At 46.1% G+C, this 24,323-nt stretch overlaps 1 protein-coding gene across 1 annotated transcript in view; it reads right to left on the reverse strand.

Moving 5' to 3' along the window:
* The window catches only part of LOC142557961 (salivary peroxidase/catechol oxidase-like), a 189,869-nt gene that overhangs the window by 56,678 nt on the left and 108,868 nt on the right, over nucleotides 1-24,323 (reverse strand). The window contains exon 10 of the mRNA XM_075670139.1: nucleotides 6,951-7,086. Coding sequence (XP_075526254.1) covers nucleotides 6,951-7,086 — 136 coding nt within the window. The remainder of the gene's footprint in view (nucleotides 1-6,950; nucleotides 7,087-24,323) is intronic.

Here is a 24,323-nt window from a genome sequence, read left to right on the forward strand (position 1 = left end):
AGACGACATGACAAACGAAGTTGCCAATTCATTCCTTTCGTTCACCTGACGCCCTGTAGGATCAAATCCACATCGACATCACTGGCGTAATGCCACCATTGCGAGGTTCTCGCTACATGTTTACTTGTGTAAACCGTTATACCCACTGGCCTGAAGCCTTTCCTCTCATCAAAGTAAGGGCACTTACGGTGGCTTCCGTGTTTTTCAGTGGCTGGAACTCGCGCTTCGGACGCCCCAGCGTTGTTAGACTGATCGCGGCGGACAGTTCGAATGTGGTCTCTTCCAGAAACTCACGTGCCTGCTTGCCGTCCGCCATATACATACTACCACTTATCACACATCGGCAAATGAACTCATTTTCAATGTCACCACGGTCAATTTAAAGCCGTCCTGATGGCCCGCCAGGCTCAGTCTTCTTAGACTGAAAAACCTTTATCTGGTCCTGCTAGGTGTGCACTCCTCTTTCAAGAAAGACCTCAGCTGCATAGCCGAGGAGTTGGTCAACGGCAAAAGTTTGCGGGTGCTCGATGAATTTTTCGCTCCAGCCACTGTTGCCACGCCCGACCCAGACGGTCATATTCAGTAGCTTCGCCTTCTGATTGCACGATTGCGTTCTTACCCTAACAGGGTTGCATCATCAAGTAATATTTTTGTCAGAAAAGACATACCTACAGCAAGCCACATTATTATGTGGGGCAAAGGCATCCAACCATCTCATGGACCGCCCTAGGACGGCCCTTTCAAGGTACTAAAGTGGACAGAAAAAACTTACCACTGACGTTAACGGACGTTAAGAAGTCGCCAAGTCATGGCGATAGACAAAGTCCAAGTAGCCTACTTAGTGACCGTGTCATCATTATCCGCTTTCAACGATTCTACAACCGCGGGTACGGCGGATATACCCGATCGCCCAGTATAAAAGGTTGTTTCTCGGGCATAGCTGCCCTGCTGGTGTTCTTCTAAACAGGGGGGCAGCCATGCTCTTCGACCGCCGTTGATATACTGTGCGCTCCAGCGCGTGTATGCCGTACCTCGTACTGCGAGGTCAGAAGGAGATTTTGAAAGAAGAGCGTCTTCGGCTACTGCAAATGTTTCGAGTAGTTTTCTGGCCTTTAGCTCGCTGACTCACACATTGTTGTAGTGAACCTAACCTGTGTCCTTATACCTTTAATAAAGAAGGAAAACTGCACCTTCCACAGAGCAATGGAAGTTAAAGTAACGGTGGCATTGTTACCTAAAGTATACGACTCAGAGATGGTGCTGTCCTAATCAAAACTAATACAAACATCCTTACTTAGTGAGCAGTATAGCCACTGTGATAGCGGCTGGTCGCGCTTACCGCTTGCTTGTTTTCGGCGTTTTTGTAGCGCTGTTGGGGCCGTATACGTGTGTACAGGGGCCCTATAATGTAAATCTACTCCAATATGTTTTTATTCCAATACCCTGACGTCAAATATGTGTAACGGCCGACGCAAGCATTGAGTGGTGACCAGCATCGTTGCTTGACTGAGCACCCCAATCAGACGCTCTCTTAGTTTTTAAAGGTCACTTTTCTTTAGAAATGAATAACATTACCTACATTGAGCGGTTTTTCGTTTGTAAATGGCAACCCGGTGGTGAAGAGCAAGCTGAGGTGGAGAGGGTTTCAATGGGGCCGAGCCAGCGCGCTAAAAATGGATAACCGGATGATGAGGGTGGTGCTGGCATCTGCTACTGGTCTGCTTTCCGTTACTTAGCTTGTGATGGCTGGTCGGAAATCGAGGCGGCATGCTACAGAAGGTTGAGAGTCCCGCTAAAACGGATTCTCAGCAAAGAAGGGTTGGAAGAGCGAGGTCGCAAACGTACCGAAGGAGTTTGAAAACATTACACGGATACGCTAAAAGTTTCATTATACGCAAATAAACCTATGCTCTACGGCAGGTGCGAGTAGCCAGTGTGTGAGCGATCAACGGCAGCCATCATTTATTCCATTCAGAACGGGGCAGCCTGGCGCTATTCATAAAAAAAATAAATTTTTTCACCATATTATAGCATCTTTAACGCGTACACGCCACTTTGACGCGCTCAGTTTTCGCAGTTTTGTGACGTCGAGTGACAGGCCGGTGCAGTGGGTGCAGGCGGAAAATTTTTGACCAATGGCATAGGGCTAATGGCAAAGAGGCGTCCAATCAGAAATAAGTATTTTTTCTTTAGTTCGGTTCAATCATTCAGAACCTGTGCGTACACGTCATATCAGACGGCGAAATATCGCGGTTTTCGTGACGCAGGTGAAGGAGGGGGGGGGGGGGGGTGTGGAACAAGTTTTTGACCCATCGCGGAAGGCCGATTGCAGAATTGGAATAGAAAAGTTGCGAATGCCTTTACGTTATAGCACCCCAGTTATTTTTATTATGTCGACGGGGTATCGGGTGGCCTCAAGTGGCAAAAAACCACTTCAAACAAGTAAGCTTACGTTGCTTATTGTCAGCGGTGAATGAAGCTCTAGATGTCCATAATTTTCGGACATGTCCGGCGGGCTTAATGCTGTCAGTCACTGAGTTTGCAATATAGTGAAACACAGACAGCCATCTATTCATTGCAATGGGAAGCTGAAATTCAGCAAAGATTTAACATAGTGTTCGGCGTGCCACTTGGAGCAGAAAAAACAAAGCACCAGACAAATATATTTAGGCTGGCCTACCCTCGTACTGTAGTGTTTCACACTATGCGTATATAGTCTCCATTCGACCATCTCAGGTCGATTAAAGAAAGAAACATAAAATGTGCTCGGAAAAGATACAGTGTCAGAGACATAAGCTCGAGCGGCAATGTCCCATTATTTTCCAAACACATTAGCGAGAGGCAGGTATTGCAGAAAAAACAAACAAGAAACGTTTTGCTAAATCTTTCAGCAGATTTATTGTCTGATCTTGATATGTCTGCTCACATACAGTGTTCACACGCAGCAGTGAAGGAAAGCAAGGAACTTTACGGAACCAACAGTGCTTACAATGACTTCTGCAAAGATGGTGTGAAAAAACGGACACTAAATAAACATATAAGCAAGCCTAATTATTTCTCGCAGATCGTTGGAAAATGTAATTTACGGTATTATGTTGAAAAAACATCCCCATTTTTGTATTGAATCGACAAAAAAGGTTGCAAGGAGATGAAGACTTCATTTGAATAACAAAAAAAAAGCAAGTGACGCTTCAGCCTGGCGCCAACTTTTCACCAAGAAAACACATTTGGGAGGACCGAGACGATAAAAATTTGCCAGACTGAAGCTTCTCTTGCTCGCCTGCGGTTGCTTGGCTGAATGGTAAGCAGAACTTACTATTGTATAAGTTACTATTTAAAACATTTTGGGGAACGCACTGTGCTCAGATTTGTCATCTGCTGTTGGAAAAGCAAGAATAATGGTTTTTATGATTTGCCATGTTTGTGAAATTTAAAGCAGGCGAGTAGGTCGGACTTGTCGTTTCTAGCATCCCTTATCTTGCTGTGCTGGATTTGCTTAGTTGTTGATTCAATACTGAATGTTCGTGAACCATGTAAGAGTGACAGCAGGGGAATCAGGCACCATCAAGTGTCACTTTCTCAAAATTGAATTGATCACTTTTGATCGTTTTGAAATTCTTTGAATTTGTTTCTAACAAATTATCGTTGTGAGGGAGCATTTGATAGTTGGTGGTATGCCCGCCTAGCTGATTTGCTCAGAGCAGATGAGAGAGTTTGTGCTTCACCAGGTACAAGCTTACTACTCGTTTCCTTTTATGTTATCATAATTGTAATGACTAGAAAAGAAACGGTTTGGGACTCAACTTATGTTACTCAACTCATGTGTTACTGCTGCGGTTGTCATAAAACGGCCTTAAAGCAATTAAACTTGTGCGACAAATTTCAGCCTTCCCGCTAGGTATGATGCAATACTGTGTACTCCTGCCTTCCTGATAGGGCTCACATTTGTCTGTTTCATAAACTTGCAACATTTCTTGGTGCCACACATAGCTCAATAAAACCTGTTGTCATTATATATGGTGACCGTTGAGCTACTTATGGATTGGCACTGGCAGCTGGCAGACTTATAATGTCCCATTTGTCCATATTCCTGAAAATGAAATGATGAAGCCTTACAAACGTGTAAACAAAAAATCGTTTAACAAAAGTTAGTCCAATAAATGAACAAATCATCGTTCCAGTAGAACTTTTCAAAAACATAGCTTGGGAGGATTCTGGGCCTTGATGTTACTTCCTGAGCTGGTATATTCACTGTTGACTTGCAATCCAGAAACAACAGAGTGCAACAAGGAGAGCAAATATGAGCATCGTCTTGGAGGCTGGGGTCGAAAGAAAAAAAGAGCCTCAATTATTATCGTGGAAATTCCGATGAGTTTGTTATTACTTTCTGACTAAATACAGTACATAAAGTTCTCCATGACTAAAAAGCACAAACACACACGGCGCTTTTCTTTGCGTGCGAATTTCTTTCAAAGGTGTCTTAGTGTGGGCAGCGCTTAGTCAAGGCTCGATTAGATAGGAATTGCTTCGGTCAGGTGCTCGTAATAAACAGCCATCTTGTTATGTATGAAATGCAATCACGCTGATTGACTCAGTCAAAGTGCATTTGCCACGGATGTGCAGTGAACTTATCGCAATGTATCATTTATGTAGAAACTGACAAAACTATTTATTATTTATCCTGCACTCCACGTTGGGAATTATAGAAAGTTGGCAAAATAACAAAGAGCCTCGTTTGAATTTCCTTTAAAGAGCAATAACTGTACAATTATTATTATTATTCGCTTTTGGGAAATGACAACAGGGACATGTTTTATCCGCCTCGCAAGCATAAAAATTCAAATTTGAAAATGCGAAGCACTGCTTTTTTACTCACCGGTCAACACGTCCAAAGCGTACGACGTTAATCCGCTTTCCCGAGTAGTCTCCAAGCAGACTTAGCTCAGTTCCAGCATTGAATTTTCGTGCTAGGTAGCACATTTTTTTTCAAGCAGGTGGCCAACACCCTCGGCCAAGGGAAGGAGAGAGTCAGTGCTGTGCACGCTTGCGGCCGCCGCTCGGTAAATGGAAGACAGCTGAACGGTTTCTGTAAGCGCCACAGGCCCAGCAGAGCGAAAGGCAACGACGCGCCTACATGCACACAGAGATACTGCCGGCTTCTCCCTCGCCGAGGAGGGGAAGAAAGCGGCAACGCACGTATAATGCTTCAATGAATGAATTGTGTGGTTTTAAGTGCCGATACCAGAATTTGTTCATGATGCACGCCATACCGAGGGACTCCGGATAAGTTTTTGACCACCATGGGATCTTTGACTTGCCCCCAGGGCGCGTGAAACCGTCGTTTTTGCGTTTTCTTAACAGTCCAGTTTGCGGCAGAGAGACAGCACTGACGAGCCTACGCAGACGTGAGGGCGTCGCACACGCCATAAGGAAGGAGGCGAGAATGCGCTCACAAAAGCTAACGTTACTTCACCTCTGCGGCCTCCTATGAGTTTTTCCATGGTTGCGGGTGGCGCGGCGCTTTTGAAACGTCTGGGCCCTCACTGTGGCTTTGGCGGCGCGACACAAATTGTTCACCACGCAGGCCACTCATAACAGGAGCGAGACATTCTACTTGACGCAATTAGAAGAGGTGTCCCAGCTGATTGCGCAGAATGTCTGGTGTTTCCAGTAGGTCACCTGAGAGTTCGAAATGAAGGACTGCGCCTTCTTGCATTTCTTAGGGACACTGAAGTGTCAGACATGGTGACAAACTGTAAACCAAGAAAGAGACGGAGAAATCGCCGGCCTCAGCTGTCAGGCTAAAACCGCCTGAAACACCACCGCTAGCACCACGACATTGTCTGCCAGCGTTGTTTTCGCCATAACGCGACGACAAAAATAACTGCAAATTATTGCATTATTCAATAGTATTCCGATCGAAAAATATATAAAGAATCCAGGTATATTTTGGCCGCCGTCGTCGCTGTTGACGTCGGTTTCGCCATGGGGCTCCACCTATATTTATGTGCTTACACATGCCCTTTATGCGAGAATTACCTGTCAGCGTTGCAAAACGAAGTCTTACGTTCGTGACAAAATGTTTCTTCAGAAGTTTCAGAATGACAGCCCGTAAACAACACCATAAAACATGATATTCGCAGTGCCTGGCTTTTACGAGGCAACACTCAGTGTAATAAATAAAGAAGTGCAAAAGAATATCAATTATCGAACTTCAACCTAATGTAATTTTTCTGGTGCATCGTTTTAGGGGAAGTGTTCTGGTGCCTGTCGGATGCCATTACACGGCATATACGGCGTGTCAAAGCATTTGCTGTTGCCAGAAATTCGGCGCACCCATGTATGTTGCGTCCGCATTATCCAGATTCGTGTATAGCTAGAACAGCGGCTGAAAAGTTCACGCTGTACGCTAAACTTTGCAATTGCACTCAGTGCTTCCCCCCCTAGGGCGCAACTGCAAATGTTTAAAAATGTTTTACGTGTTTAAAACTTCTTAAATTTCTCTTTCGTTTTCTTTGCTAATGTGACTATCGGAAGCCTTTTCTCACTTTCAGCGAATTCCTTTACAATGAATGCGCGTCACTCATCGGTGCCGTTAAGAAGAAAAATAAAACATGGCTAATCAAAGTATCGCAGTAAAAGCATTCAAAAATTTGTTTACTAAATTTTATATTTTGTTTTGTAAAGAAAAGTGGCCTCCAAGACATGTACAGTTCTGATGAATTTCTTGACTGACCTAAAAGAAATAAAGGAACTTACCTAAAAGGCTGAAGGAGTCCTCGGATCAAGATTTTTGCATCCGAGCACTTTGGCCGCAATAACTATGCTCTTATCCGCGTGCACGTAACGTGGCATACGAAAGAAGGTATCACTGTGCTCTGCCTTAATTCCAGTTTTTCCTGGCTCTTGCTACTAATTGCAAACTCTTTGCGAAAAATTGCACTTCTTACTTGGTGACCTGGAAAAGCCTCTCATCGTTCCAATGAGGGTTGATACATGTCAGCTGACGGGCGATGCGGTTGTGCTCCCTCATCCACAGTGTTTGCATCGATAGTAGGCCAGGCTGTTGGTTGGCCCGGACGTCTCCTGTTGAGGTACAGAGTTACTCATTCACTTCACACGAGTTACAAGAGCATAGGAACTTGTAGAGTTGCATAAAGCTAAATATGAACAAAGGAGGAAACACAGGAAATGGAAGCCGGAACGCGCGTTTATGGCACAGGAAACCGACGTGTTTACTCGCACAAGGTAGGCTTCAAAGTTAAGCATAGCAGGAGCGGGAATACTGATGAGAGGAATATCACAGAAAAAGTTAACAGAAACCTAAATGATAAACCCTTCAACATAGATACTATAATATAATATCGTCGCCATGTCCCGCATTAATATAATCTTGCATTAACGAATTGGTATCATATGTGCGTGGTGCCATCCGATGAGCATTGTGCTAAAATTCAGGCATGGGTGCAGTATCCTAGATGAAAATGCTATGATAACACGCAAACCGAGTCACGAGTAAAAAAAAAAGAATAGAGCAAGCTAAACCAATACCGACAATAAATATGTGCGTAAGTACTAAAAGAAACACAACACTACTCCCAAACAAGCAACGCAGTAGCGTGATCACGTGTCATAATACAGATATCGTTCTTGAATATACAGCACTCTCCTGAAATTGTTTGAACGCGATAGCGTTAAGGAACTCGTGTAGCAGAAAAGCCGGTGTCGTTGGCGTTGGCAGTGAGCGAAAGATGGCTGACACACAATTCATAAATAAAAACAACTTGCAAGATACGCTGGGTGGGAATCGAACCAAGGTGTCCGGAGTATGAGACGGAGACGCTACCACTCAGCCACGAGATTTTTTTTCTTTATTGCCTCGCTCGTCACAGAGTTTACGAGATCAGAAGAATAGGTTAACAAGATCATAGTACCGAGAACCGTCAGCTGTTTGCTGACTACAAGTCATCAGTATTTCGGCATCTGCAACAACATTTCTAATCTTGGAGCCCACTCTGGTACATATGACTGCACCTTCTGCACTACGACAAAATGGGACACCGACTCGCAAATATATTCGCGAACTGGTCTAGCGTCGATATCCGCATTGTGTACAGAACTTCGAGTTCACCATATACTGTGCGGTCCCAGGAGCATAATCAGATCCAAAGGCACACATCGTCGTTTTCGACCGTGAGATAACGGATTCCGTGCGGACTTAATGGCAACTCTTTTTTCAAGGTTCTCTGTAAGATGTCCCAGAAGAACACTCCACCCCAGCAATCTAAAAACAAGTGCTCAATTGTCTCTCGTTTGTTGCATAACAAACAATGAGTACCCCACGGAAGAATAAACCCTTTCCTTCTAACCATGTTTTAACGGGTAAGGTTCCGGTGTGCAGCTTAAAAAAAAGGTTTTAACGCCTCGTGCAACTAGCATTTTTTAACGCGTTTCAAAATATCTTTTCGTTTGCCTGCACAGTATAATTCACGGTACAATGGCACAGGAAATATTGTAAAGAAATATTGTAATAAAAAATATTGTAAAGAAAAACGCACTGATAAGAAGTGGAAAGATGACACCACTTCTTTTAGATATGCCCGTACTGGTCCTTGTTGACACACCGAAGACACAACAAACTCTGGTAGCACTTTACCCAGCCTCAGTCGAATCATAGTTCTGAGAAAGGTATCATCTGCATCTCTGAGAAAAACAAATCGACTGACGATTTCTCTCACGTACACATGCACTAAGCCAAGCCCACCATCACTCCCTCTTTTAAACAAATTTGTTCGGCTCGTTTTTTTCCCATAGGGAGTTCCAGATAAACACCGCGAACACTGTGTGCATTTTTTCTACATTTAACCTGCTGCAATGAAAAACTTGCATTACATACCATAGCTTGCTTACGAGAAATAGGTTGCACATCGTGGCCCATGCGAAAATCGACTTATCCCATCCTTTCCACTTTTGTGCATTTTCACGTAACGCCTCTGTTTTTTTTTCCAATAATGGTCGATGCCAGAGTAGTACTGTAGGGGCACTCCTAAGTATTTTGTCGGTGTTTCTTGCCATTTAATGTTCAAAAACATCCTTGGTGCGACGTTCCATTCCCCATGCCAAAAACCAACGCACTTGTCCCACTTTACTGCACTACCATTTGCTTGACAGAAACTTTTAACAGCATTGGCAGTATGCATTATACTTTCATGATCAACACAGAAAATTGCAATGTCATCAGCGTAAGCAAGAAGGCTTACCTCGGCTTGATGTAATTGAAATCCTCGTATCGCGTTGGTCCTAATTACGCTTAGACAAAAGGGCTCAATATATATGCAAAAAAAGAAGCGTTGATAATGGGCACCCCTCACTGACTGAGCGCTGTACTGGTATGTATTCACCTACTGATTATTATCAATCTCGTCGTACATGCGGCGTAAGCCATCCGCACACCTTGGCTGATCACATTGCCTACATTCACGTTTTCAAGTATAGATAGAGGCGGATCGTGCGGCACGCGGTCGAATGCCGTCGCAAGGTCAACTTGCAGCATAAGCGACACTGAGTGGCATTGCGTCACAGCATTCAAGGATTGATCGTGCTATGTGTATATTTGACATAATTGTACTTCCTTTCATACCGCACGTTTGATATGGACTGCCTAAATCTTTCATTACTGCCTGCAACTTGTTAGCCAATACTTTAATTAATATTTTATAGTCTATATTTCTCAGGCTAATCGGTCTATACGATGTGACATTATGTAATTTGATTGGGTCTTCAGTTTTCGGTATTAGGACCGTGAGTGCTGACAAAAAGGACGGCGGTAGATGTTTGTTCGGGTAAGCCTCGTTGTATACTTCAGTCAAAACAGGCGCGATAACACCCTTAAACGCCTTGTACACCGCCTCTAGTGAATGCGGTGTTGACCTAAATACGTGCCGTATAAAGTTATACTGCGGTGCATATCGGTAATTATGAGCGTGTAAATTACAGAAGTCACAGTTAAATGCGTTGCGAAGTACGTTTCCGCTAAATTTCTTCTGCGCTTGGCGCGTACGCAGAGCCCTCTTGCGGCAAACACGGAAGACCCCTTCCTCGCAATGTACGGCGCTGCCCCGACAGGTGGTGCGCCACTCGTACGTGCGACGCGGCTCCTCTTTCCGCTCACAGCGCGATTCCTAGATGCAGCGACCGATGCGGGACGCCTCTAACGTGATTGCTGCGCCGTAGCGCGTCTGGTGGGAAAGCACCCCTTGCGATGTGTGCCGTGTTGCTGGCGAGGAGTCATGCGTCTGCGTGGTGCTCCTAAGCGAGATATAGGGCCATCCAATCGAGGCGTCAGCCCCATGATCGCGTCCGCCTTCATGGCGCGTCCAGGCCCGGCTGTTCGTGCCGATCACGATGTTTGGATCGCGTAGATCGTTTCTCCCTCTGAGGCACCGAGTTCTTTGGTTTGTTCCGCTTGCTCAGGCGCACGTTTCGTCTTTGTGTGACTCAAGAGCACGCCGAGCGAATGAGTGGGCGTTGCGAACGGGGTGCGATAACGCTATCGTATTTCCCTCATGAAGGCGAAGCTTAGGCGTCCTCCAATTTTTTTAGGAACCAGTGACACCGATGTATGAATTACGAAAGATTACAAATAGGAAATGAATGTCTACAGTGTTTATTTATTTATTTAATCATTTATTATACCTTCAAAGCCCGAAGGCGTTATAGAAGGGAGTGGAACGAAATACAGAGGATGTGCAGATAATAGGGTATAATATTAAAAATATAGGAGCTGCGGAATAACAAAAGTATTCTTCAATAGTAGTTTTAAAAGCAGATCTATCGGTTAAGTTAACAATTGAGGCTGGCAGATGATTCCATTCATCTGTAGTTTTAGGAATAAATGAATAAAAAATAGGTTCGTGCGACAGTGTGGAAGGCTAAATTTATGGTGATGGTCAGTACGAGATGACACGTAGCAGGTTCGGACAAAACTTCACTTTTTAATTCCGGATTGTATTAATAAATTTTATGCAGCCGGGATAAGCGTGCTAACTTCCTACAAGATGAGAGGAGAGGGAGGTTTAATGTAGCCTTCATAAATGTTACGCTTGATGTCCGAGAATAGGCAGCAAGAACGAAAAGTGCGCTACGATTTTGTATAGATTCTATTGCATTTGTTAAGTAATATAAGCCATGGTCCTAGGCAGAAGAGGCATGTTCAACCTTAGGACGTATTAGCTTTTTGTACAGCAGTAACTTTAACTTAGCGGCTGCCATAGAGAAATTTCGACCGAGGTAACCAAAAGCGTGCATTGTTAGTGATGTGGTTTTGTGTTTGCCAGGAAAAATTAGATGTTAGGAGGACGCATAAGTATTTATACGAAGTGACTTCTTGAAGTGCAGAGTTCATCAAGTGATAGTCGGATAGGTTAGACGAAGCAGTATTAAGGGAAATCCTCATTAGTTGGCACTTTTGGCTGTTAAGTCGCATTTTCCAAGTGTCGCATCAGTTAGTTACCTTGTCTAGATCAGATTGTAGCTGTAAAGTGTCAAAAATTGATGATATTACTCTGTAAATGATACAATCGTCTGCAAATAACCTTTTGGAGCGCGCTACAGAGTTAGGCAAATCATTAATATAAATGAAAAAAAGCAACGGTCCGAGAACAGAAACTTGCGTCACACCGGAACTGACAGTACAAGGCGATGAGTCAAAATTGTTAGCTGAGACATGTTGTGTTCTACAGGATAATAAGTTTTCAATTCATGAGATAATATTACGGTCAATGTTGAAGGTATTTCATTTTAGACAAGGTAATTGGTGAGAGACGAGACCAAATGCTTTAGAAAAGTCTAAGAAGATGGTGTCAATGTGAAATCCATTATCCAACGCGGCACAGATTTCATCTGTAAATGAAATAAGTTGAGTATCACAGGAAAACGATTTACGGAACCCATGCTGACGAGATGAAAAAAAAGTGGACTTGTTTCTAGGAAATTGAGGAGATTAGAGTACATTATATGCTCTAGAATTTTGCAAGGCACATTTGTTAGAGAAATCGGCTTGTAATTTAAAGGTGAATGCACTTCGCCAGAGTTCAATATTGGAACCACTTTGCCGACTTTGAAATCCTTTGGTAATGAGCACGACAGAGCAGACAGAGCAATGATGTTGCACAAAATTATTCTTTTTTCTTCTCACTCTAGTCGGCATAAGCTGGTGATTATACCAACTATTAACTGAGACCTGTCCATCAACTATTCAAACTTACATATAAGCATGGTACCCTGCCCCGCAACATTGTGAACGTTCCCTCTGTGGAATAAAATGTTCAAGGTTTGCAGAAACTTATTAGATTTCATCGTTCATAAAGTTAACCAGATGGCATAAATGATTATGCCAACTTAGACATGCCACACAAGTGCATATGTTTAGCCGGATTTACTACGTTTCGACGATCCGATGAATGGCTGCACATGACTGCTGTGCCAGTATGTGGCTTTGTGGAGTAGCATCCTGCTGTACTTTTGTCCATGCCTGTCGAGGAACGCATAAAACGGGGGGCCACTAGAGGGCACCTCTTTGCATAGATGGATAGATTTTATGAGCGTCCCCTTAGGAAAGGGGTGGTGGGTTACACCGCCAAGCTCCTGTTAATATAGTTCTTTCCTCTTTTTTCTTCTCACTAAGAACACATTCAACATCAACAGTGAACAGTATTTGACAGCACGAAAAGGTAGAATGCTGCGGAAAAGCAAATGTAATACTTTTCAAATACTTCAGATGCTCATTAACGCTTACGCATTTTCCCTTTTCCCAAGAACCATTAACGAATGGAATGAATTACCCGTTTTAACGCAAGAAAGCACCTGTACAGAACAATTTGAGAAAAACCTAGAGCTACATTGAAAGATGCACTCACGCATACGTGCTCACCGCTTTTATTTTAGGGGTGTATTATTATTTTATTTTAGGGGTGTACGAGATCGTTTGTTAACACTACATTTAATATTGTATTATTGATCGGAGTATGTGCAGAATATTTCGCTTATGTATCTTTTTTGTTCGCTTATGTTCGCCAATTCATGTACTGCCTTATGCATGTACTGTACTAATTGCCGAAATACTGCTATTGACCTGTTTTTGTGCTATATGTAATATTGGAATATTCATGTGTTGTACTAATTTTTGAAGTGCTGCTTTTGACCTACCCTGTAACGGCCGACAGGCCAACAGTATGAGTAAATAAACACACTCACAAACACCCCCCCCCACGCACACACACACACACACACACACACACACACACACACACACACACACACACACACACACACACACACACACACACACGCACGCACGCGCACGCACGCACGCACGCACGCACGCACACGCACGCACGCACACACACACACACACACACACACACACACACACACGCACGCACACACACAAACACAATAAATTCGCGTTCCCAGACTTCCTGAAGCGCTATTTGGGAACTTTGTTTTTGTACGCCTCCTTTGTTTGTCGTTTCCCTGCTTTTCTTCTACCAATCTTCCTATCGGCTGTTACAAATCTCTGTTGCGGACATGTCTGCTTTCCCCCTGCTCTCGCACGACCCCAGGGCTTCAAGCAGGCCACAGGTGCCTAAATTTACCGTAGGGTAGATATTTGCACATTCTAACTTAACATGCTCCATCGATTCTCTGGCTTTATGGCTGCAAGCACATGCTCCTTCTTTCTGATATCTCGCTTTATAGATTCGTGTCCTAAGGAACCCTTACCTCGCTTCGAAAAATAATGAGCTTCCGTTTCAGTTGTGATAAATTGCTTTTTTTTTACTGTTGCAGCCTCTCGGACTTTCCACTTTGCTTTCGTTGTTTCCATGTTGCCCACCATGGTGGTCGCATACTTGCTGCTGAGCTTGCTAGTTCTTTTCCTCCAGTGTGAATCAATGTTTTTCCTGCACAAATATCTGAGCACTCTCCCAGTCCATTTACTTTATACTATATCCCTCAGTCTTACTTGAGAATCAATTTTACTATGAGCTTCCTTCATTTCAAAACTTGGAAAGCCCATAGATCCATGTACAGCTTCATTTGTAGTCTGCCCGTGAGCGCCCACTACGAGGTATACCACTGATTTTGGTTGCCATCGAGTCCTGCTTGTAATCCTGATTTCAAGGAACCCATCTAATTTCCAGAATGTAAGCTCTAGAGCCACTGCATCTTTGCATACCCCGGGGCCTCCCGTGTCTATTGTATCTCCGTAGTGCTCTGGGCTTCATTATGGCCGCTTTTCTCTTCCCCTTTACTGTCATTGTTTTTTCTAATGTTTCCTTATATCTAGTGAATTCATTTATCCGTATATAGAGGTACTTATATTATTGCGATACAGTTATATGGACACTCCAGGTGAATTTCTACCGTCGGCGAAGGCGTCACCGTGAGGTTCCATATAAATTATAATGGCGATAATACTAAGCCACCTCAATGAAACTAAGGGTACCGATATACTTTTACCTTACCGCTGCCCTCCGACGAGGAGCACGAGAAGAGAATACGAGAATACCACGTGACGACAGCGTCGTCACGTGGTATTTTTCGCGCCCTTTTCTCATGTTTTCATCTTTTCCGCGACTTAGCACACTTGTCCCTTTCACGGTTGGCCGCCGAGTTGCCACGGCGAGGCATTCGTCATTGATTTCACATGTTATGGCTAAAATTCCTGGCTAGCAATATCATTGAAAAACTCTGCTTTTGTTTTGTTTTATGTTAGACAATAATTTTAAGGGAACTGAGGTGTGAATGCGTTTAAACGGAGCTTTTTCTTTATTAACTGGGTACGGAGCTCACGTATCGGTAAGCTTATGCATGAGTAATATTCTTGGTGCTCCTTCAGATTTGTTTCATTCATTGCGCTATAGTCAACAAGTGTATAAAAGTATGCAGTATGCTCTGTATGCTGTCTTATGCGGTGCAAAAACGTAAGACGCGCTATTCTTGGAGTACTTAGAGTGCGTAGCTTTGTCAGTGCACGCTTCTGTTAGGCGCAGAAAATATATTTTGCGAGGTTTAGCTGCTGATTATGAAGTGTAACTGATTTTGAGTAATGGGCCTAGGCTTTCTCCGCTTCACCTTCTCTGCAGAATAAAGCGGTCCACGAGTTTGTTGCCTCATACTGATTTGAAAACTGCGTAAAAAGTAGGGTAGCAAACCGGAGACTCATATCTGGTTAACCTCCCTGCCTTTCCTCTTCATTCTCTCTCTTGGCGTAAAAAGATGGAGGAAGGTGCTCATTGATGCAAACCAATTTTATGTGTACCTTTAGGTCTTACACAGGCTTTGTTTGCAAATGAACTGGAGGTTCCACTGTGATTTTTGCGCTCTAGAACCAGCGGCACCAATTGCTCATAAAGGTGTAGGACCAGTTTCCCTGCATACGGAGATGCCAGCGTCACAACGAAAAGACGAGAATAGTTGGGATTCTCCGCGTTCACCGCGCACGTTTTTACATGATGCTCGCATTAATTAGGCGAATATGTCATGCGCCTTACGTTCCGTCATCGTGCGACTAAGATGATTCTACTTCGGCTGCAACTGCCCATGTGGTAACTGCATGCGGTCGCCCGGCCGTATCTTGAGAGCGATCTGCCTTGGAGCAGAGTCTAGGTGCGTCGGCGGCTCGTAGCTTTGTGCGCGTTGAGTGTTCCCGGCGCTCACTTTGCGTTGAAGCGACAGACAGCATGAAGATAACTTCGCTCGCTGCTTCTGCCGCTTTTCGTCACACCAGCGCTTTAACAGCGAGTGTGCCTGGTCATGGCGTGTGATGTATTTATGTTTACTGTGAGTGCTAACGCCTAGCTTCTTCATTTAGTTAACAAGCGAATGCTTATAAGTTTACACGGCCGATAAAAGTACTAGCCTTACTTCGCACGGCTGCCTGCCAATTAGCTATCGCAATCGATGCTTCGCTTTTCAGAAAAAAACAGCGACTTTCTATTACTCGAGATGTTTCCAGGCCTGTATTGACACTGCCTGTTCACTGTTTTCATTGAATACCATACCACCTGGTTTTTAACGCTAAATTTCAGACCTAAATTCTCACCTTCGTGTTCACAAATATTAGCCAGACGTAGAACGTCACAACTTCATAATTGGCTCATTTTGACTGTCGTCCACATAAACCAAATCTGAATGCTGCTCTACCATTCTACCCGCCTAATTGAATGAAAGAATAAACCCGGTATTCGCTCTAACGCCATTTCCATCCTTACCATGTGGATCATAATGTCACGTGGTGGTGACGTTGAATAACACAGTAGCAACACTGTGAACGACAAAACTAACTTCCATTCCATAGCGGTGAACACGGTTGGCGATCGTCGAAAATCACATCGATGGGTCCAGCGCGTCGGCTTTTATACACCAATCGTCGAATGTTGCAGACTAATCGTTAAGGCCCGCGTGCCTTCCACAAAGTTCTACACCATTCGCGTCAGGCAATGAAATCAGATAACATAAAGTTCGGCGACAACAGACAGCGAATAGAAGCATCGATAACTTTCTAGAAACTTCGGATACATGCAGGCGCGTCCTGCGCTGTGCGATAGCATTTTTAGGCGGCGAAACGTGGTCGTGCGATAAAGATAAGTACACGTGTCATTACCCCCTCTTAAAAAGCATCGACCTTATGCTGCAAACAAACGAAAGTAATAAAGAAAAGCACTCGTAGCAAAAAAAACAACAAAATAAGGAAGTTCGTCAGCGTCCGTAAAAGGGTTTAAGGCGCACCACGTGGACCACTTCAGATCGTGCGGGCATTTCGCTGTGACTGCGAAATGCCCTCTGGCACGACCTCATAGTCCAGTGCGCCAATACGTCGGATGACGTTGTAGGCTCCGAAATAGAGTCGCAGTAGTTTCTCACTGAGTCCTCGTCGGCGTATCGGGGTCCATACCCAAACACGGTTGCCGGGCTGGTACCCGACGAAGCGTCGACGGAGGTTGTAGTGTCGGCTGCCGGTCTCCTGCTGCTTCTTGATCCGAAGGCGGCTGAGCTGTCGGGCTTCTTCTGCGCGCTGGAGATAGGTAGCGACGTCAAGATTTTCCTCGTCAGTGACGTGTGGCAGCATGGCATCGAGCGTCGTCGTCGGGTTCCTGTCGTAAACTAGCTTAAATGGCGTGAGCTGTGTTGTTTCTTGCACCGCCGTGTTGTAAGCGAATGTTACGTACGGCAGGACCGCATCCCACGTCTTGAGCTCGACGTCGACGTACATTGCTACCACGTCGGCGAGGGTCTTGTTGAGGCGCTCCGTGAGACCATTCCTCTGCGGATGCTAGGCAGTTGTCCTCCTGTGACTTGTCTGGCTGTACTGCAGAATGGGTTGCGTGAGCACTGCTGTAAAAGCCGTTCCTCTGTCGGTGATGAGGACTTCGGGAGCACCATGTCGCAGCAGGATGCTCTCGGCGAAAAATTTCGCCACTTCGACTGCACTGCCTTTCGGTAGAGCTTTAGTTTCAGCGAAGCGGGTGAGATAGTCCATCGCCACGACGATGCAGTTAATTCCGGCAGTTGATGTCTGAAACGGTCCCAACAAGTCCATCCCGATCTGCTGAAAAGGTCGGTAAGGAGGCTTGATCGGCTCTTGTAATCCCGTTGGCCTTATATGTGGTGGGTGCGTCGCTGACACTCTCGGCATGTCTTGACGTAACGGGCGACATCGGCGGTTAGGTGCGGCCAGTAATACCTTTCTTGTATCCTCGATAGCGTCCGGGAGAAACCGAGGTGCCCAGCGGTCGGATCGTGATGTAGGGCGTGCAGTACTTCTGGACGCAGCGCCGACGGAACAACAAGAAACTAGTTGACGTGGACTGATGAGAAGTCCTTTGCGAGTAGGTTGCTTTTAAGCGTGAACGAAGACAGTCTGCGCTTAAATGCTGTAGGGACAACGTCGGTGTGCCCTTCCAAATAGTCGACTAAGGCTTTTAGCTCCGGGTCTCCTCGTAGCTGTTCGGCGAACTCTTCCGCGCTTATTATTCCAAGGAAGGCTTCGTCATCCTCGTCATCTTGCGACGGCAGGTCAATGGGGGCGCGTGATAGGCAATCGGCATCTGAGTGTTTTCGTCCGGACTTGTATGTTACAGTGATGTCGTATTCATGTAGTCTGAGGCTCCACCGTGCCAGCGGTCCTGAAGGGTCCTTTAAGTTAGCTAGCCAACACAACGCGTGATGGTGGCTGACCACTGTGAATGGCCTGCCATATATGTAAGGGCGAAATTTTGCTGTAGCCCAAACGATAGCGAGGCATTCCTCTTCGGTTGTAGAATAATTGCATTCCGCTTTTGACAACGACTGGCTAGCGTGAGCTGTCACGTGTTCATGTCCATCTTTTCTCTGGACTAGGAAAGAACCGATGCCTAGGCTACTGGCGTCGGTGTGTATTTCGGTGTCGGCGTGCTCGTCGAAGTGCGCAAGTACCGGCGGCTACTGCATGCTTCGTTTGCGTTCTTGAAATGCATCGGCCTGCGGCGTTTCCCACTTGAACTCGACATCACATTTCGTTAGATCTGTTAGCGACTCCGCGATGCGTAAGAAGTCCTTGACAAAGCGCATGTAGTAGACACACATGCCACGAAATCTACGCACTGCCTTCTTGTCGATGGGCTACGGGAACTTTGCGATGGCAGCTGTTTTCTGCGGGTCGGGGCGGACTCCAGACTTTCTCATGACGTGGCCTAGGAACAGAAGCTCATCGTAAGCGAAGCGGCAAATTTCTAGCTTCAGAGTGAGCCCTGATGACTTGATGGCCTCTAGTACTGTTGCAAGCCGCCTAAGGTGATAGTCGAAATTTACGGCGAAGAAAACGACGTCATCCAAGTAAACGAGACAGGTCTTCCACTTCAATCCTGCTAAAACCATTTCCATCACGCGCTCGAACGTTGCAGGCGCCAAGCACAGTCCAAATGACATAACCTTGAACTCGTAGAAGCCGTCTGGGGTGATGAATGCGGCCTTTTCGCGATCTTATTTGTCGACTTCTATTTGCCAATAGCTAGACTTGAGGTACATCGCCGAGAAGTATTTAGCGTTGCAGAGCCGATCCAATCCATCGTCTATCCGTGGGAGGGAGTACAGGTCCTTGTTCGTGATCTTGTTCAGACAACGATAATCGACGTAGAAACGTAGGGTTCCGTCCTTTTTCTTTACCAGGACAACAGAGGATGCCCACGGGCTTTTCGACGGCTGTATGACGTCGTTGCGCAGCATTTTGTCGACTTGTTCTCGTATGCTGCACGTTCTCGCGGCGAAACTCGGTAAGGGCACTGGCGGAGTGGTCGAGCGCACTCCTCGGTGATTATGCCATGCTTGGCGATTTGTGTTTGTCGAATCCTCGATGACGTCGAAAAGCAGCCTTTGTATCGTCGGAGCAGACTTCTTAGCTGCTGTTGCTTAATCACGCGGAGACTTGGATTAATGGCGTAGTCTGGTTCGGGTACGATGGTCGTCGGGGAAGATGCGGCGGAATCCCAGACGACAAACGCATTACTGCTTTCCAGAATGTCCTCGATGTACGCGATCGTCGTGCCTTTGTTGATGTGCTTTAACTCCTGGCTTAAGTTTGTCAGCAACACTTCAGTTTTTCCTCCACGCAGTCGAGCGATCCCTCTTGCGACGCAAATTTCATGGTCTAGTAGTAGACGTTGGTCGCCTTCCATGACGCCTTCTACGTCAGCGGGTGTTTCGGTGCCGACCAAAACAACAGCGCTGGAGCGAGGCGGGATGCTCACTTGATCTTCGGGCACACTCAAGGCGTGGTGACTAGGGGGGATCTCCGGCAGTATCGCTTTATCTTCCGACAGCGTTATTGACTTCGACTTCAGGTCGATGATTGCGCCGTGTTGGTTCAGGAAGTCCATACCGAGAATGACGTCTCGTGAACACTGTTGGAGCATAACGACGGTGGCAGGGTAAGTCCGGTTATGAATGCTTATTCTTGCCGTGCAGATTCCAGTCGGCGTGATGAGGTGTCCTCCAGTGATCCGAATTTCAGGGCCTTCCCATGCGGTCTTAACTTTCCTCAACAGGGCGGCGATGTGTCCACTCATTACGGAGTAATCAGTCCCTGTGTCCACTAAGGCGGTAACTGCGTGGCCGTCGAGGAGCACGTCGAGGTCGGTGGTTCTATGTCTGGCGTTGCAGTTAGGCCTTAGCTTCGGATCACGGCTGCGTCGTGTTGAACTGAAGCTGCAACGTTGCGTCGTCCAGCCGTCTTTCGTCCGTGTAGTATTGGCTTCCGCACTTCGTCGGAACGGCGTCCTGTCGTTATTATGTCGTCGAGATGGTCGTTTCGTCGTCTTCGTCGGAGGCGGAGGATCTTCGTCAGTTCGACGAACAGCAACCGCACCTCCATCGGTTGCTGCTTTTAGTTTCCCGGATATGGGCTCGCAGAGCGGCCCAGGGCTGGGCCGGTGTATGGTCGGCGCTGCGGCGACAGGTAGCGGCCTGTTGACGGCAAACGGGATGGCCCTCGAGAGTTCCACTGAGTGGCGGCTAGGTAATCGGCGATGTCACGTGGGCGCCCCCCAAGCTGTGGACGCGCCGCGTTGACGGCGAACCCTCTGAGTCCCATGTCGTGGTATGGGCATCGGCGGTACACATGGCCGGCTTCTTCGCAGTGATAGCAGAGCGGCCGGTGGTCGAGTGCTCGCCAAATATACGTCTTCCTCGCGTAGGTGCGCTGGGCGACAGGTGGGCGTGCTGGCGGAGGCGGCGGCGGACGACGGAATTGCCGCGTCACAGGGCACTGGCGCGGTCACGGAGCGGGGCCTTGACGGTGTGCGACGGCGGCGCACGTCATCGTTTCTGGCTGGGGCTGCGGTAATTGAGGTTGTACCTCAGGAACCCCAACTGATTGCTGAACCTCATCTTTCACGATGTCGGCGATCGAGGCCACTTGAGGCTGCGACGAAGGCAGGACCTTGCGCAGTTCTTCGCGCACAATGGCCCTGATGGTCTCTTGAAGGTCTTCGGAACCGAGTCCTTGGATGGCGTACGGCGGCGTTAGCCCCTGGCGGTTATATTGCCGGGTGCTCATCTCCAGAGTTTTCTCGATCGTCGATGCCTCCGCAGAAAACTCAGACACCGTCCTTGGTGGGTTACGAATAAGTCCGGCGAAAAGTTGTTGCTTGACGCCCCGCATCAGGAAACGGACTTTTTTCTCCTCTGACATTTCCGGGTCGGCGTGCTGGAAAAGACGGGCCATCTCCTCCTTGAAGATCGCGATCGTCTCGTTTGGCAGCTGCACTCTGGTTTCTAGTAGTGCTCGGGCTCGATCTTTTAGCACGACCCTTGTAAAGATTTGCAAGAAGCCGCTTCGGAACAGGTCCCACGTCGTTAAGGTGGCTTCTCGACTCTCGAACCAGGTCCTGGCGGCGTCATCAAATGCGAAATAGACATGTCGCAGCTTGTCGTCGCTGCCCCAACTGTTAAACGTAGCGACCCTCTCATACGTCTCCAGCCAGCTTTCCGGGTCCTCAAATGTGGAACCGCAAAACGTCGGTGCCTCCCTGGGCTGCTGCAGAACTATTGGGGCTGCTCCGGCTGCCATTGGGGCTGTCTTCTTGGTCGCCTTTGGACGAACTTCCCTGACAAACTTCTTGGTCGTCTCTGGTAGGGTTCCGTGTTCCGGGGGCAGCTGCTGCAGCCGTCGGCTTGCTCGATGTTCCGGGACGGCGCTGGTATTGTCTTTGCGGTCCTAGCTTGGATTACGGCTTGTCGAGGGCATCCGGTACATGAACGTAAAGCACCTCCACCAGATGTCACGTGGTGGTGACGTTGAATAACACAGTAGCAATACTGTGAACGACAAAATTACCTTTTATTGGGCGAACCTGTGCCCACAAACCAGGCTACACTTATAGCGCTACGATAGCGGCGAACACGGTCGGCGATCGTCGAAAATCTCATGAACGGGTCAAGCGCGTCGGCTTTTATACATCAATCGTCGAATGTTACAGACTAATCGTTGGGACCCGTGTGCCTTTCACAAAGTTCTACACCATTCGCGTCAGGCAAGAAAATCAGATAACAATAGGCTCGGCGACAACATACAGGGAATAGAAGCATCGATAACTTTCCAGAAACTTCGAATACATGCAGGCGCGTCCCGCGCTGTGCGATAACATTTGTTAGGCGGCGAAACGTGGTCGCCCGATAATGATAGGTACGCGTGTCAATAAGAAGGAGCATGGATAGAAGGCACGCCAGTCCCATTGCCCTGATGACGTAAACTTGTTCGTCACTCATCTCTTCCTATTCAACGCAAGCGGTATTTGGAGTTAATCTCTCTCCAAAGCTGTATGCAGTCGTTGTCTGTCTTTCTCTTCCATAATATCCCACACTACGCTCCGGTTTACGTTGTCATACGCTACGGTAATGTCTAAATACGCCACAGATAATGGTACTCTTGCTTCTCTGAATATTTCAGTAGACTGAGTAAGGAGAAGTAGGTTATCATCCAGACCCCCACCGACCGTGAAGCCATTCTGAAGTTCTCCCTATGTGTCAATTTCTGCCCATGCTTGCAGCTTTAATTTATTATACTGCATTTCCAAGCTGTATATTACCTATGTGAGGTAAACGGTCTATCTGAGTGGGTTCCATAATTCTCCTCCTCACCTTTATAAACTAAATTCATTCTACTTCATCGCAGACTGTCTAGTATTTGTCTATATTTTAAGGTTTTTATGCTGCTTTGATCAGAGATTTCTTACTTGTTGGTTCTAGTTGACTAATGAGCTTAACGAAATTCTTGTCTTTAAATTAAATATAAACCTGCAAAGAATAGTGAAATGGTGTAACGACTGGCAGATGGAGTTAAACTTTAAAAAGTCTGTGTTCATGTCAGTAACTAGAAAGAAAAATGTTCTTGATTACAATTATCATATCAACGGTTACATGCTTGAAAGAGTCGATCAGTATAAATACCTAGGCATAACATTTACATCAGATCTACGATGGAATGCCCACATTGAAATTGTCATTTCCAAAGCTTTTAAAACACTATGGTACCTGCGACGCACTATGCACAGTGCTACTCCGGATGTAAAGTGCCTCGCTTACAAAACCCTAGTCAGACCGATAATCGAATATGCTAAAGTAATATGGGATCCTCACACAGCAACTAATCGTCACAAGCTTGATAGGATTCAGCGACTCGCTGTAAGGTTTATCTTTAATAAATACCGCCGGAACCATTCTTCAACAGAACTCTGCCAACAAGCCCAACTACCTATGCTAGAAACCAGAACCAGATATGAAAGACTAAAAACTCTTTACCTCATTATCAATAATCATCTTAAAATAAATAAATCAGATTACTTTGAGATCAAAACTAATGAAACATCAAGGCATCGTCATAGTAAGTTTATCCCATTACCGACTATAAAAAATAATTGTTTCAAGTTTAGTTATTTTCCCTGAACTTGTAGAGACTGGAACTCTCTTCCAGATTCTGCTGTTCGGTCGAAATCATTGGCTGAATTCCTACGCCACTTAGATAATTTCATCTATGGCACTAGCATAGGGCGGTGAGATCCGATTGCTGCTGTATAAGATTGCTGTTCTGATTTCTGAGTGATGCGTTTTTTTTTTTTTTTTTTTATGTGTGCATTTCACGAGATGATCTTTTTTCCTTTAACTAATGTATAACTATGGTTTTCAATATGTTCTGTACTACTTATTTTGCTGTTCAGTTCCGTTTTTTTTTTCCACTCCTGTTATAGCCCCTCAATGAGGCTGACAGTATTAATAAATGAAATGAATGAAATGAAATGAAATGAAAGACTGGGCGTAATTTTTCCAATGTAACTTAATGCTGCGTCCCCTTGAAGTTTCCTTCCATCTTCGTCTAGGATATGTTGTACTGTTCCAGACTTGTCTAGTAAATTTATGTGATTCCAAGATATCCTTGGTGAGGCCCTGCTTTACAGCGAAGCTGAATAACTCGACCTTCCAAGGAAACTTTCGTGTCATTGCCGTGGTAAGCAAAAAACTCCGCATACGTGTGCCGATCCCGAAGATAGTGCAATGCCGAGCCGACCCGCAGCGGAGGTGAAGCAGGCCTTAAGCACGACCCATACGTGGGCCGATCTCTAAGGTAGAGCAATGCCGGGTCGACCCGCGGCCGAGGTGAAGCAGGCCTTAAGCACTCCCCATGCGTGTGCCGATGCCGAATGTAGTGCAATACCGGGCCAAACCGCGCCGGGGGTGAAGCAGGCCTGAAGCACTCCCCATACCTGGGGCGATCCCGAAGGTAGTGCGAT

Source organism: Dermacentor variabilis, chromosome 9 (assembly GCF_050947875.1).
Source record: "Dermacentor variabilis isolate Ectoservices chromosome 9, ASM5094787v1, whole genome shotgun sequence".
Taxonomy (NCBI): domain Eukaryota; kingdom Metazoa; phylum Arthropoda; class Arachnida; order Ixodida; family Ixodidae; genus Dermacentor; species Dermacentor variabilis.